Source organism: Sminthopsis crassicaudata, chromosome 4, assembly GCF_048593235.1.
Source record: "Sminthopsis crassicaudata isolate SCR6 chromosome 4, ASM4859323v1, whole genome shotgun sequence".
Classification (NCBI taxonomy): Eukaryota; Metazoa; Chordata; class Mammalia; order Dasyuromorphia; family Dasyuridae; genus Sminthopsis; species Sminthopsis crassicaudata.
Window position 1 is genome coordinate 61,402,327 of NC_133620.1, and position 14,103 is coordinate 61,416,429.

General features: G+C 36.1%; 1 protein-coding gene across 1 annotated transcript in view; it reads right to left on the bottom strand.

Annotated features, from left to right (window-relative positions):
• The window catches only part of SLC9C2 (solute carrier family 9 member C2 (putative)), a 105,281-nt gene that overhangs the window by 24,078 nt on the left and 67,100 nt on the right, over positions 1-14,103 (bottom strand). The window contains exons 19-22 of the mRNA XM_074308373.1: positions 13,773-13,824; positions 9,252-9,400; positions 8,260-8,385; positions 4,989-5,087 (exon numbers count right to left, since the gene is read on the bottom strand). Coding sequence (XP_074164474.1) covers positions 4,989-5,087; positions 8,260-8,385; positions 9,252-9,400; positions 13,773-13,824 — 426 coding nt within the window. The remainder of the gene's footprint in view (positions 1-4,988; positions 5,088-8,259; positions 8,386-9,251; positions 9,401-13,772; positions 13,825-14,103) is intronic.

The following is a 14,103-nucleotide window of genomic DNA, read 5'->3' on the forward strand; positions in this document are numbered from 1 at the left end:
AATCTGGCACAGGCTGTTAGCTCTTCTCTGCTAATTATTTAGCAGTTCAGAAGAGAAAGCCAAAATATTTTAAAACTCAGATTAGATTTCCCCCCCCCCCCACCCTGGGGGTGACTCAGCAGAGAATCGGCACCAGGGGGTGTGGCCACAGCTACCACCTGAGAATAGCTAAGAGATTGACAAGTGGGTGGATACGGCCCAAGGCAACACACACTGCCTAGCTTAGCTGGAGGGAGTGGAACTCAGCTCCAGGAAGTCCCAGAGAAGCGGAACCTTTGAACTAGGGACCACGGTTTCTGGCAGACACTTCCAGTTTGAGCGCAGGGGCTTCTCACGTCACCTGCTGCAGACATCCACTCCCCACCGGGACACATAGGCTGGGCTTTGTGCTGTCTTTACTATTCTACGCCCTCGAAGCACAGTAGTGCTAATCACCTCTGAGGCACTTCCAGGGAGGGGGTGGGGAACTCTCTCCCAGAGCTCTCTCTTAGCTCCGGCGCAGGGGCCGCTGCATCCATCCGGTCTGGGAGGAAGCTGGTAAAGAAGTAAATAATTTCCTACCCCAGGGACAGACCCCAAAACATTTTTTAAGTATGAGCAAAAAAGCTAGAAAAACCATAGAAAGAGCGGGTATCCAACCCCGAGGAAGTTGACAGCAGAGAGTCAGCAGATAACAACCCAAAGGGGAACGATTCCTGCCCCCCATCACTCTCTCCTAGAAGAATCTCTTAAAAAATTGAGGGAGATCGAAGAAAAATGGGGAAAAGAAAGGGAAGTTATGATAGAGAATAACAACGTCCTGAAATTGGAGTTGGAAAAAATAAAGAATTCACAGGAGATGCAGGGAAACAAAATTTATGAATTAGAAAAGGTTAAAAAAACACAGGAAAGTAGGATTTCTGAATTGGAAAAGATAAAAAAGTCTCAAGAAAATAGAATTTCTGAATTGGAAAAAGAAAATAATTCTCAAAAAAAAAATTAGGGAAATGGAAAAAAATTCAATAGAGCAAAATAATTCATTTAAAAACGAAATTGGGCATTTACAAAAAGAACTAAAAACTGTGAAAGAAGAAAATAACTCCTTAAAAGTCAGGATGGAACAAATAGAAATGAATGATTCACAGAGAACCCAAGAATCAGTCAAACAAAACAAAAAAAAAAAAATGAAAAGCTGGAGAACAACGTCAAATACTTACTGGAAAAATCTATAGACCTGGAAAATGGATCTAGGAGAGAGAATCTGCGGATTATTGGACTTCCAGAAAACTATGACCAAAAAAAGAGCCTAGATTCTATTTTACAGGAAATTATCAAAGAGAACTGTCCAGAGATAATAGAAACAGAAGGGAAAGTAGATGTGGAAAGAATTCATCGAACTCCTTCTGAAATAGACCCTAAAAAAAGAACACCACGGAATATTGTGGCTAAGCTGCAGAATTACCACACAAAGGAGAAAATCCTGCAAGCAGCTAGAAAAAAACAATTTAAATACCAAGGTGCCACAATAAGGGTCACCCAAGATCTGGCTGCCTCCACATTAAAAGATAGAAGGGCCTGGAACCTGATATTCCGTAAGGCAAAAGATCAAGGACTGCAACCAAGAATGAACTACCCAGCTAAGTTTAGCATCTTTTTCCATGGAAGAAGATGGTCATTCAATGAAACAGAGGAATTCTATATGTTTCTAAGAAAAAAACCAGACGTAAACAAAAAATTTGATCTACATCCACAAGACTGAAGAGAAACAGAAAAAGGTACACAGAACCCTTGAGAACTGTAACTCTGTTGTGGGTATATAAAAAGTACTCAAGGATAATTTGATTTTACTGATATAAAAGAAAAAAAGGGGGGTGTAGTAAAGGGAAGGAGGTCGGTTCAGAAAAAGGGGAAGGAATGATAAAAAGAGGGAAACTACATACCAGGAAGAGGCATAGAAAATACACCATATCTGAGGGAACTTAGTGAGGGGGAGAATCATTGTGTGAATCTTACTCTCATCAGGAGAGGCTCAAAGAGTAAATAATTAACATATTTGTTTTTCAGAGAATTTTCTCTCACCTCATTAAAAGGGGGGAGAGGAAAAGGGAAAAGGAAAAGGAGAATAAGTGAAGGGATTTGGAGGGAGGGGGGAGGGATCCTAAAAAAAAAAAAAAAAAAAAGAGGGAGGGTTGCGCGTCACAAGGGGGGTCTGTAAATTAAATATAGGGGAGGGGGATCAGGGGGGTCAAGGGAAAAAGCATAATCTGGGGAATAATACAATGGCAGGAAATACAGAATTAGTAATTTTAACTGTAAATGTAAATGGGATGAACGATCCCATCAAACGGAGACGGATAGCAGATTGGATCAAAAAGCAGAACCCTACAATATGTTGGAATTATGCCCAAAAAGTTATCAAACTGTGCATACCCTTTGATCCAGCAGTGCTACTACTGGGCTTATATCCCAAAGAGATACTAAAGAAGGGAAAGGGAGCCAAAATGTTTGTGGCAGCCCTCTTTGTAGTGGCTAGAAACTGGAAAATGAATGAATGTCCATCAATGTGGTATATGAATGTTATGGAATATTATTGTTCTGTGAGAAATGACCAACAGAAGGAATACAGAGAGGCTTGGAGAGACTTACATCAACTGATGCTGAGTGAAACGAGAACTAGGAGATCATTATACACTTCAACAACTATATGAGGATGGATTCTGATGGAAGTGGATATCTTCGACAAAGAGATCTAATTCAGATCCAATTGATCAATGATGGACAGAATCAGCTACATCCAGAGAAGGAACACTGGGAAATGAGTGTAAACTGTTTGCATTTTTGTTTTTCTTCCCAGGTTATTTTTACCTTCTGAATCCAATTCTTCCTGTGCAACAAGAAATTCGGTTCTGCACACATATATTGTATCTAGGATACACTATCACATATTTAACATGTATAAGACTGCCTGCTATCTAGAGGAAGGGGTGGAGGGAAGGAAGAGAAAAATCAGAACAGAAGTGAGTGCAAGGGATAATGTTGTAAAAAATTACCCATGCATATGTATTGTCAAAAGAAAGTTGTAATTATAAAATTAAAAAAAATTTAAATTAAAAAATAAAGTAGGTTTGTGCCATGAATGTGGAATTCTTAGCAGGACAATACCAGCCATCAGTTAGCTGAGGAAATAGCTGATGACAATCTCTGGATGAAGTTGGGAAGAAATAAGGGGTATGAAGGGAGCATGATTGCCAGGGCATGATTCCTCTATCAACCAAATTGAATATTTGAATATTATAAGACCCTAGCATTTGCACAATATTTGGGATAACCAATAAAATAACACAGTCCATTTGGTTTATCTATTTAATATTTAATAGAACAAAAACAAATAATTAATAGGAAATTGAAATTCAAGACATATGAAAAGATGGGAAATGAATACTTAGTTACCCTCAATGAGGTTAAGCCATTAGTTCTAAACTGAAATTCTCAGGGTACTAAATGTATTTATAAATATTATTGCAGAGCCACTATCATAAAGTGTAAAGTCTGGGCTAGCTCCCTGGAGGCCTCAGAATCAGCCAGAGTCAGGATAAGCAGAAGTCCTTGGTCTTTAGGGGGAGAAGTGAAGGGGATGGACAAAACTGCCACAAGCTCTCCACCAACCTCTCTTCTCCTCCTTCTCCTCCAAAGTGACTCTGGATTATCTCACTTCACCCTCTAATCCCTCCTATGATTATTGGTATATACCAAAAGATCGAGCCAGCATGGAATAGTGAGAAGGGCCATTTTTCCAAGCATATGCTAATAGAATCATTATCCAATAGGTAATTAGCCTTAAGTGCTTGGTTGTCTGATTCAAGCACACCTTTAAAGAGTTTTAGCCCTTTACAATTAAGCTTTGAAAAATCATGAAGGACAAAATACTCTAGGGACTGCAAGGTGGGAAGAGGATAATGATGTCTTGGTCCTTGAAGGTGATAAACCCTATTCTTCAAACTATAACATGGTGAGCTTGATTTCAATTTCTAGCAAAATTCTATGAATGATTTTTGAGTACTTAAAATGGTAATCAGCATGAATTAATATGGATTCATTAGAAAGAAATGTTACATTAACCTCATTTTTAAAAAGATATCACTTCAACTTACCAAATTGAATTGAAGAAAGGGAAAACTGAAGGCTGTATTGGATTTGAGAAATTTTATAGCACTTCCAAGGATTTCAAGATACTTCCTGACCAAAATAAAGCCTTCAAACACGTATTTTTTTTTAAGAGCAATATTCTCACAAGTATATCAATGGCTATAAATCATGAAACAACACTCTTTCTGGAAACCTGAAATTGTGGGTGATTCAAAGGGCAACGGAGAGATGCATGGTGGCCCAAACTGTAGCATATTGTTAGTGTTGTTTCAAATGCAAGAGGCAGCTCCCAATAACATTTTTACATTTATATGTTTTATATTAATATTTTTTATTTTTTATCATATTTTAACTTTTTTGATTTTGACACATACTTTTAATGTGAAATTGATTACTGATTGCTGATTAAGTTTTCATTAATCATTGAACCTAATATCTTTGGATGAGATTTGAATTTAATTGTATAAGTCTGAATAGTAGAATTTGGAAGAGTTTAGGTACCCAAATCTTAAGGACTACAAGCGGATCTTGTGTCTTGAGGGAAGGAGGATCAATCAACTTGAGCAAGAGATGTTTTGCCCAACATTAGGTCTTGCTGGTACTGAGTGGTATCTAGTAAGGAACTTTCCACAGTGTTGATATTGTATAGTCCCTGTTGCTATTGATTCTGGAGACCCCTCTTGTCATTTGATATAATGGGTAGCCCACCCTTCACCTTTCTTATAGACCAATCACAGTCTTAGGTTAGACATCAATGTTTAGTCATATAAAAAAAGAGGTTTTATGAAACCTTTTAAACTTCCAGAATTTTTTCTTATTATTTTAAATTACATTTCTATAATTGATTTTAATATGGCTCTTACACTTGACATTCCTGAAATAATCAAGTAAATTCCTTGTGGCATATCACCCTCTTTACATATGATCTCTCCATAGTCAAAACATGCAAGTTGGGCTTTTTCCTAAAAGAAAAAAGAATAATTATCACAAAAAATCTGACAACTCCATTTTCTAATTTAAATAATAAAGAGACATATGGATCAGATTACAAAGAGATTGAGATAGCAAGAGACAGAGAAAGAGAAAAGGGGAGAGAGAAAGAGAAAAAAGAAGGGAAAAAGAAAGATTGAAACTAACAATAATATTACTATAGTTTTATTTTGTGATAGCAATGGTCAGTGATGTGTATTTCTATTCCATTAGTCTGACTCAAAACATCTGATCTTGACTCAGATGAAATCAGATTGATCTGGTTTCTCCACTTTTAGTCAATGTAAGAAATGTAGATTAAGTTGCATCAATGGCTTGGGAATGCATTTGATTTAACTCCCCTTGAAAATCAATGAGCTTTAATCAAAAGAGCTTGGATTTAGAACACAAAGGACCCCAGAGGTCATGAAGTCCAACTCCCTAATTTTATAGATGAAGATAGAGATGTTGAGTGACTTGTCCATAGCTAGTGAGAGTCTGAGGAAGGATATGAAGTAAAGTATCCTGACTCCAAGTCTGCACTACCTTCCCTTTCACTGCATCATGCTGTCTTTCCAGGTTAGAAATGTTATTTGTAAAATAGGCTGTTCACAAAAGATTGTAAGGGTTGTGGTGGAGCCAGCCCAAGCTGGCTCTTGAGAGCTGATTGTTAATTTTCAACAAGAACATTTACACCTTGGAAATCAGCAAATACTATAAATCAGAGCTTGATTTATTGCTTTGTTGATTGTCCAGTGGCCCTCAAACTTTTAAAATAGGGGGCCAGCTCACTGTTCCTCAGACTGCTAGAGGGCCAGACCAGAGTAAAAACAAAAACTCACACTCTGTCTCCGCTCCTCAGCCCATTTGCCATAACCCGAGGGGGCCGCATAACCGTCCTCAGCGGCCGCATCAGGCCCGCGGACCATAGTTTGAAAACCCCTGGTCTAGACCATTGATATCAAATTCAAATGAAAGTGGATCCCCTTGGGACTCATATTGAGTCAGAAAATCATAAATTAAATCATCTATGTTATATTAGATTTTTAATTTTTAAACATTTCCCAATTCTAGTTATGAAATATTATTGTTCTATAAGAAATGATCAGCAAAATTATTTCAGAGAAGCCTGAAGAGACTTACATGAACTGATGCTCTCTGAAATGAGCAGAACCAGGAGATCATTGTACATGGCAACAAGATTATATGATGATCAATTCTGATGGGCATGGCTCTTTTCAACAATGAAATGCTTCAGGCCAGTGCCAATGATCTTGTGATGAAGAGGCCCATCTATACCAGAGAGAGGACTGTGGGAACTGAATCTGGAGCCCAACATAGCCTTTTTACTCTTTTTGTTGTTGTTTGCTTGTGTTTTGTTTTTTTCTCATTTTTTTCTTTTTGATCTGATGTTTCTTTTGTTCAGCAAGATAATTGTATAAATATGTATACATATATTGGACTTAAGATGTATTTTTACCATCTTTAACATATATTGGATTGCTTGCCATCTAGAGGCAGGAGTTCAGGGAAGGGGGGAAACATTGGAACACAAGGTTTTGCAAGGGTCAATGTTAAAAACATTATCCATATATATATATATATATATATATATATATATATATATATATATATATATATATATATATATATATATATATGTTTTGAAAATAAAAAGCTCCAATTAAAAAAAACCCTAACATTTTCCAATTCTATTTCCATCTGGTTCGGGCAGAACTGCAGAATTTTCTGCTAGTTTGTGAACTCTAGACACTTGATAGAGAAAATGTTAATAAAGGTAATTAAACTTAAAAGTTCCATGTGTTCCTTCTTCTCCCCTCCCAGCTGGTTGGTAATCATTTACCCACATGCCCTTGAGGATGATCAATATCAAATGTGATGTGTGGTTTCATGATGAAGAATTAAATAATATGTGCCAAAGTTTTCATAACTGAATGCCAAATTGTGTAAAACATGAGACTGAAGCAAAAGGAGGATTATTATATGTTGCATTTTTTAAAGATGTAAAAAAATATTAAAAATAAATTTAAAAAAAACAAAAAAGGGAAAAAGAAAAAAAAAAAGAGGCTCATTTCAATCTTCTCTTGTCCCCAGAACAGCCATTCCTGGGAAGATTTGTATAACATAAACAATTATTATCCAGGAAAATGGTGATCCTGGGTATCTTGGGGAAAACATGCTTCTTTTCATAGGTGGAAAGGTCTGAAACTCAATTATTATGACGATTAGAGGACAAAGCATCAAAGGTTCAATTAATTCTTTTCCAATCACTATACAGTTGAGAAAGGCATGCTGAAGATAGGCAAATTCTAGTTTGTAGAATGGAGATAAAGTTCAACCAAAAATAGAATAAAAGGTAGGACCTCAAACCTGTAAAAAAAAATCTGAGGAGACTGAAGAGCTGATAAATGCACTATATGTGTTTCTAAGCAGACAAGGTCAACACTGTATCCTTGGCATGGAGAAAACTAGACCATTTCAATGAACAATCCCTAAAAAGGATAGCTCTTTAAGGAGCATCTTCATGAAATCTGTTAATAAAATACAAGTTTCACATGCTGAGAGAATCAGAAGGGGTTGCAGGAGAGCTACGTACTTCCTTGTCTGGTCCTTGATCCAGGTATGCACCCCAAAGATTTCTGTATTTCAACATACATATTCCCTATTTAATGTACCAGAAAACCTTGGGATAGAGAATATACGGTTTTGAAAGTGGTGCAAAGGAAGAAGACATTAGTATGGGAACAGAACTTGAGTGCAGTTATTTTTGTCCAGCAAGAAGAAATAATAGCACAGGTATGGGTCATATACGATAAGGATTATGATAGATAAAAATCCATCAGCTTTAGTTTCTGAATGAGATCCTCTAAGTCTGTTTGGGGCTGGTTTGCTTCCAAATTTGCCAAAAATGTAAACCCAACAGACGTGCCCAAAGTCACAGCTCGTAAACTGCATGGTAGGATTACCATCTAAGTATCTGGAATGAATGCTAGGGTCAATGCTCCCTTCAGGTCTCATTCTGACCCACCAGTAACACAGAAAACAGATAAGCATGATTCTGGGGAAACAATTATTCTGAATAGCACCAACTCTGCCAATCTGATAATAGAAATTCTGAACCCTAAATAAAACAAGAATCTTTACCTTAAAGAATTCAATGAGAACCTCTTTATTCTCCAGCCAAACAATATTGTGAAGAAACTTCTCAGGAGTAGGGGGAGGGATCGTCATTGGAAAGTTGTTCAGTGATTTTATTTTGGCAAGAAATAGCTAAATATAAACAAAACAATAATTAGTCAGACAGCCGACATTTATCTTTACATACTTTCTTTAAAGAATCTATTGTGCAATTAGTTATATTCTCCTTTGCTTTTAACTCATTGAGTCATTTATTTTTACTTAAATGATCGTTTATCCATCTATCCCCTCCTTCTTACTCTGACTTTGTTAGTTATTTCCATGGATGTGGACCTTTTCGCTCCAAATGAAAACTCTTTACTATGTATTTACAATTGTACTTACTAGTCAATTACTACACACTTTGCTCTCTTTATGCTCAAATAATTAATTTGGCATCTTCCTGTTGAAAAATATCAAAGACTCAAAGTTATAGGTAAAATAGAATCCATACTGTAGCTGAAAGAAGGCAAAAAGGTATCAGCATTCTATTCTTTGTGCAATCTATTTCCAATTTTCAGTGCCTCTATTTGGCCCCGAGTTCTTAAAGCTATGTTACTGTCATTATTTCATTAATCACTTATTATCCTGCATTTATTAAATGTTTACTCTCTTTTAGGCACCAAACTGAATGCTGGGGATACAAAGAAAAACAAAAATAGCCCCTGCCCTCCAGGATCTTTTACTCTAATGGACAGAGAGAACATGTAAATAATTAAGTGGATAGAAGGTGCTATCAGAAGGCAAGCTACTAGCAATTAAGAAGGAATAGAAAGGGAGGTGTTCTAACTGGCAAGCAAGGGAGCTATCCATTCCTCTCCCACTTCATTCCCACTTCAGCTGGCATCCATCACCACCAAAGCCAAAAAATAAAGTAAAACTTGAGTCCCAAGGGAAACAGGCTAGTGGAAACAGAGGATAGGAGCACTCACTAGCTTTAATAAGAATCATTTCATTACCTTGTTCATCTTAGTTCCTTCCATTTTATCAATTATGCCTCTCGACCAAAGAAATCTGAGATTTTTCAGCGCCTTACCCAGTACATTTCGGATGGCTTGTTTGGTTTTTAAGGCAATGACAACTTCACGGCACTCGTGTTCTATCAGGCCTAAAGTAAATGATTATCAGTAACAGTAGCTTATGTTTAAATAAAGTAGCTTATACTTTAAAAGTATGGGGTACTTTATATCCATTATCTCTTTTGGTCTTCACACAAAATTGTCAAGTAGACACAGTGAGAATTACTAATCCCCAATTTATTGAACAAGAAATCGAGGTTGGCAATGGCCATGTAATTTGCCCAGTATCCAGGTCTTCCGATACTAACCTTTGCTTTTTCCACTCCTTCGGGGTGTTTGTGGCATTCACAGCTCTTTTATTTTGTTTTGTTTTGCTTTTAGGCTTTCAAAGCACTTTTATTTACATTGTCACATTTAATTTTTACAAAACACATCTAGTTAAATAAAGGAGGTAATTCTCCCATTTTTATAAAGCAGTAAATCAGAACACAAAGAGGCTCATGGCCTTGCTAACAATTAGCAACTCAAAACCAGGCTTAGGAATCAGATGTCCCGATTTCTCAGTTCAGTTCTCTCTCTTATCACACTATACCATGCTATCTTTAGGCTGACAGAGATGTCTATTAAACCCGTTGCCTAAAAAATGAATCCAGAAAATTACAATTCACAGCTCTTTGTGGAGCTGTGAGGAACCAGCAGTGAGAAGCAGCACACACACCTTCCCTAAGCTCTCTCCCAAAAAGATAACAATCTAAATAAGTAGGCATTTAACTCTAGGAAGATCTGATTTAAGGGAAATTACTATAGTGCTCCAAAACTAGAGAAATACTCACTGATAATAGACATTTATACAGTATTTTGAAGATTTACAAATTATAGAACCAGTCCCAGTTCCAGAGGAATCATGATGAAACTTTTTTGCCTCTGTTTCCTCATCTGCAAAATCAGCCGGAGAAGGAAATAGCAAAGCACTCCAGTATCTTTGCCACTGGGGTTATGAAGAGTCAGACAGGACTTAAATGCCTGAACAACAACATGAGGAGACATGCCATCCACACCCAGACAGAAAGATTAGATAAAACTCAAAAGATGGATTAAAAATTGAAGCATATTTTAATTTTTTTTGGATATGGCTAATGCAGGAATCACAGTGTTATTTCTTCTATTCTTTTTTTTTTTTTCCTAACCATACCCACTTTCTTCAGGTCTAACTCTGGAGTCAAATCCAGTATCCTTTTCTTCTCTCCTTGCTATTCCATCTCTAGGAACAAGCATTTGCTCAGTGATATCTCTCAATAGTGGACACACCACTAATATAGGATCTGGAGCACAACACACTTGCCAGTTTTCTAGTTCTTTTTTCTCAGTTTTCCAGATTGTCTGGTTTTCATTTTTGGTTTTGCCCAACAACAAGTGTGTGCCATACCAACTTCGATACAAAGGGTTGCACCATCCTCTGGTTATTGAGGTAGGGAGGGATTATTAAGCAAGATTTAATACTGTAGAATTGAGTTTACAAGTCCAGGTGTCTCAGAGATAGCTTACTGCCAGAAGTTCAATTCAGTTAAACTATTTTAGGGCAATGATAATTGGTATTTTCCTTGATGAAACTTCTTTCTCCACTTCCCAATAAAGAGGCTTTACCCAAAAGAAGAGAGAGCTACTCCTTGGGGTCCAATTAGCCCTGGGTTCCCTGATGTAACTTCCTAGTCATACACAGTCCCAGCCACATAGTCTAAGCCACTTGGACTTGGTAGATTTCTGCCACATACCCTTCACTATTTCCTCCTCTGACCAGAAGTATTTCCATATGGATTCAAGGAAAACCAAGTCCAGAAAAGGTAAGTGTGATTATATCCCTGTTGCATATCCTTGCTATTTTAGAAAAAAAAAAAAATCTTTTTTTTTTTTTTAATCTTTCAGTGACTGATGGGTCCCTCATTTTATTTCAACATAGAAATTGACTTAAGAGAGTGCTGGTATTAAAACCACACTTCCAACAACAATAATAAAATAGGATAAGTTTTCTATGGTGTGATAAAAAAAAAGAGACAAAATAGAAGAACTGCAATATATGTTTAACATATTTTGGATTATTTGCTGTCTGGGGAGGGAGTGGAGGGAAGGGAGGGAAAAAAATTGGAACACAAGGTTTTGCAAGAGTGAATGTTGAAAACTATGCATTTGTTTTGAAAACAGAAGGTTTAAAAAAAAAAAAAGAGTGACAAATGAAAAAGATTGTGGCAATTCCATTCAAACAATTCTTTCTTTCTATACCATGTGTCATCTTTTTATCTTGTCATAATCTCAATCCCAAATCCTCAGTAGGATTTGAGTCAAGTGCCCATTGTCAATTAAGCCAATTAATACAGAAAGGAGTCTTTCTGTATTAATTGGCTTAATTGACAATGGACACTTGACTCTTTCTGCCTCTTTCTTTGTCTCTCTTTCCTCTATTCTTCTCTTCAACCCATCCTGCACAGATACCAGACTGATCTTCCCTTTGCACCCTCCTGATTGTCATAACATTAAGAAGGATCTTCAGTGACTCTTCACTGCCTCCAGAATAAAATTGGAGTTCATCAGTTTGATATTCATGCCCTCCACAATATGTACCCAACATTTACAGCCTCATATCCTGAGTAATAAGCATTCAATAAGTACCTTTTACTGATAAAGATAATGAAGAATTTCCCCAACAATAAGTTTTTCTAATTTAAATCCAATGTTCCCTTTCCACAAGGTAAATGAAGTTAGTATAAAATTGGGCCTGATTCTCCCAGAACTCTGATAAAGCCTTCTTATTCTCTTTTTAAAATTACTTTTATAATTATAATTTTTTGACAGTACATATGCATGGGTAATTTTTTTTTACAACCTTATCCCTTGTATTCATTTTTCCAAATTTTCCCCTGCCTCCCTCTACTCCCTCCCCTAGATGACAAAAGCCTTCTTATTCTCAATAGAAATATATTAGCTTTCCATTACACATCTTTAAAATAAACTTCACTGATGTTTATAAAATTTTTTAAAAATTTAAATACGAATTGATTTCCTCACTAAAGACCATCCTAAAAGAGAAATTATATATTTAGTTGGTTAATACTCTAGATTTTCTAAAATTTGTGAATCTTCAAAAAATATCGATAACAAAGGACATGCTAATTAAAAATGCTTTTCATTTTATCAATTCAATCATCCAGTGTTACCTAAGAAATCAATAAAGAACAAAATACTCTTCATTTATCTGTAATTCAATGCACTTTTTCTTCAGTTTTCCTGGGTTTCCAAAGATGGCGCAGGCATGAAGCTGATGTTTAAAACTACTCTAAATTTTCTTTTATAGAAGCCTTAGCCCCATCTGGTGGCAAAATGAAGTAACTGTGGGTTTGTTTTGGTTTTTTTTTGGGGGGGGAGATTGTTGGTCATTTAAGTCCCCATTCTTTATGACCCCATTTGGGGTTTTCTTGTCAAAGAGTGGTTTGTCATTTTCTTCTCCAGTTCATTTTATAGATTAAGGAAATGAGGCAAAACAAGGTTAAGTCACACAGCCAAGTCTCTGAGGCTCAGGAAAACGTCTTTTTGACAGGGTGATAGCAAAGAGTAGAGAAGAGGGACTGATCTATCTATTGTATCACATAGTTGCCCACAAATGGTTTTTACATTTAACCAAAAATTAGGATCAATCTTTCACCAATTGTGTTTTCCAATAGAGTATCCAGAAATGTATTATGGCAAAAAGAAAAAAAACAAAAAACAAAAAACTACACTAGTCTTTCTAGGAGGTTTAAACTCTAATAATTGACAGCATGATTTTTTTTCCATGAAATATAAACTATAAATCATGACATCTTGAGGTTGAAGAGACCTTAAAAGTTCATAGATCCTCCCCTCAGTTTCCACACAAGAATATAAACTAACGTAAGGCTTAAATCTGGGGGGAAGGGACACTCAAAGTATCTCAAACCAATGGTTTCATATGTTTCTCTTTAGGGTAAGAGAAATTATTAGATTTAAAGCTGGAAGTTTCTGTTTTCTTTTGTTTCTTAAGATCATTTTTTGTTTTTTGTTTTAACAAAAAAAAAGCAAAGTAAGGACCAGTACAAAGTTACACAGGTAACAATCAACAGAGACAGAATAGATTTCCATAACCTGTGATCACAAATCCAGCATCTTTTCTACTACAAAACAGATGAGAAATACATGCACTTCTTTGAAAGCACCAAAGTTTTCCCAAATCATTTTGATTTACAATTAAATATCATGAAATCACTGATTATTAGTGGAGAAAATGGTCTTGGAAATTATCCAATCCGACTCCTTCATTTTGCAGATGAAGAAACTTAGGTCCAGAGGCAGTGAAGTAATTTCCCTTGGGTCCCTATGAGTTAACTAATGAGCCTGAAAGAACAAAATGGGAATTTAGTATAGATAATTAAAATGTCCCTTGGTTCTCCTTACCAAGCTCTTTGACAGCATCATTCATATTCATTTCCAAAATTTCATAAAGTTTCTGTAAGGAATTAAAGATATTATTAAATTTCAGGGTTTTTTTTAAAAACCATTTGTCCAAAATAGGCAAGGTAAAGAAGTATTAATTATATTTATAACTTTTTTTTGAAATACAGGGTTTAATTCTCCTCCCTGTATCATGAAACTGGTATTTCTCAAGAATCTCTCTGACTCAGTCACTAGTCTGAATATTCAATAGACACCATATTTCTGAACTTTACTGTAAGTTTTCTGATGCATCCATAAGCTCTTACAAACCATCCAGGCCTTCCAATTCTGT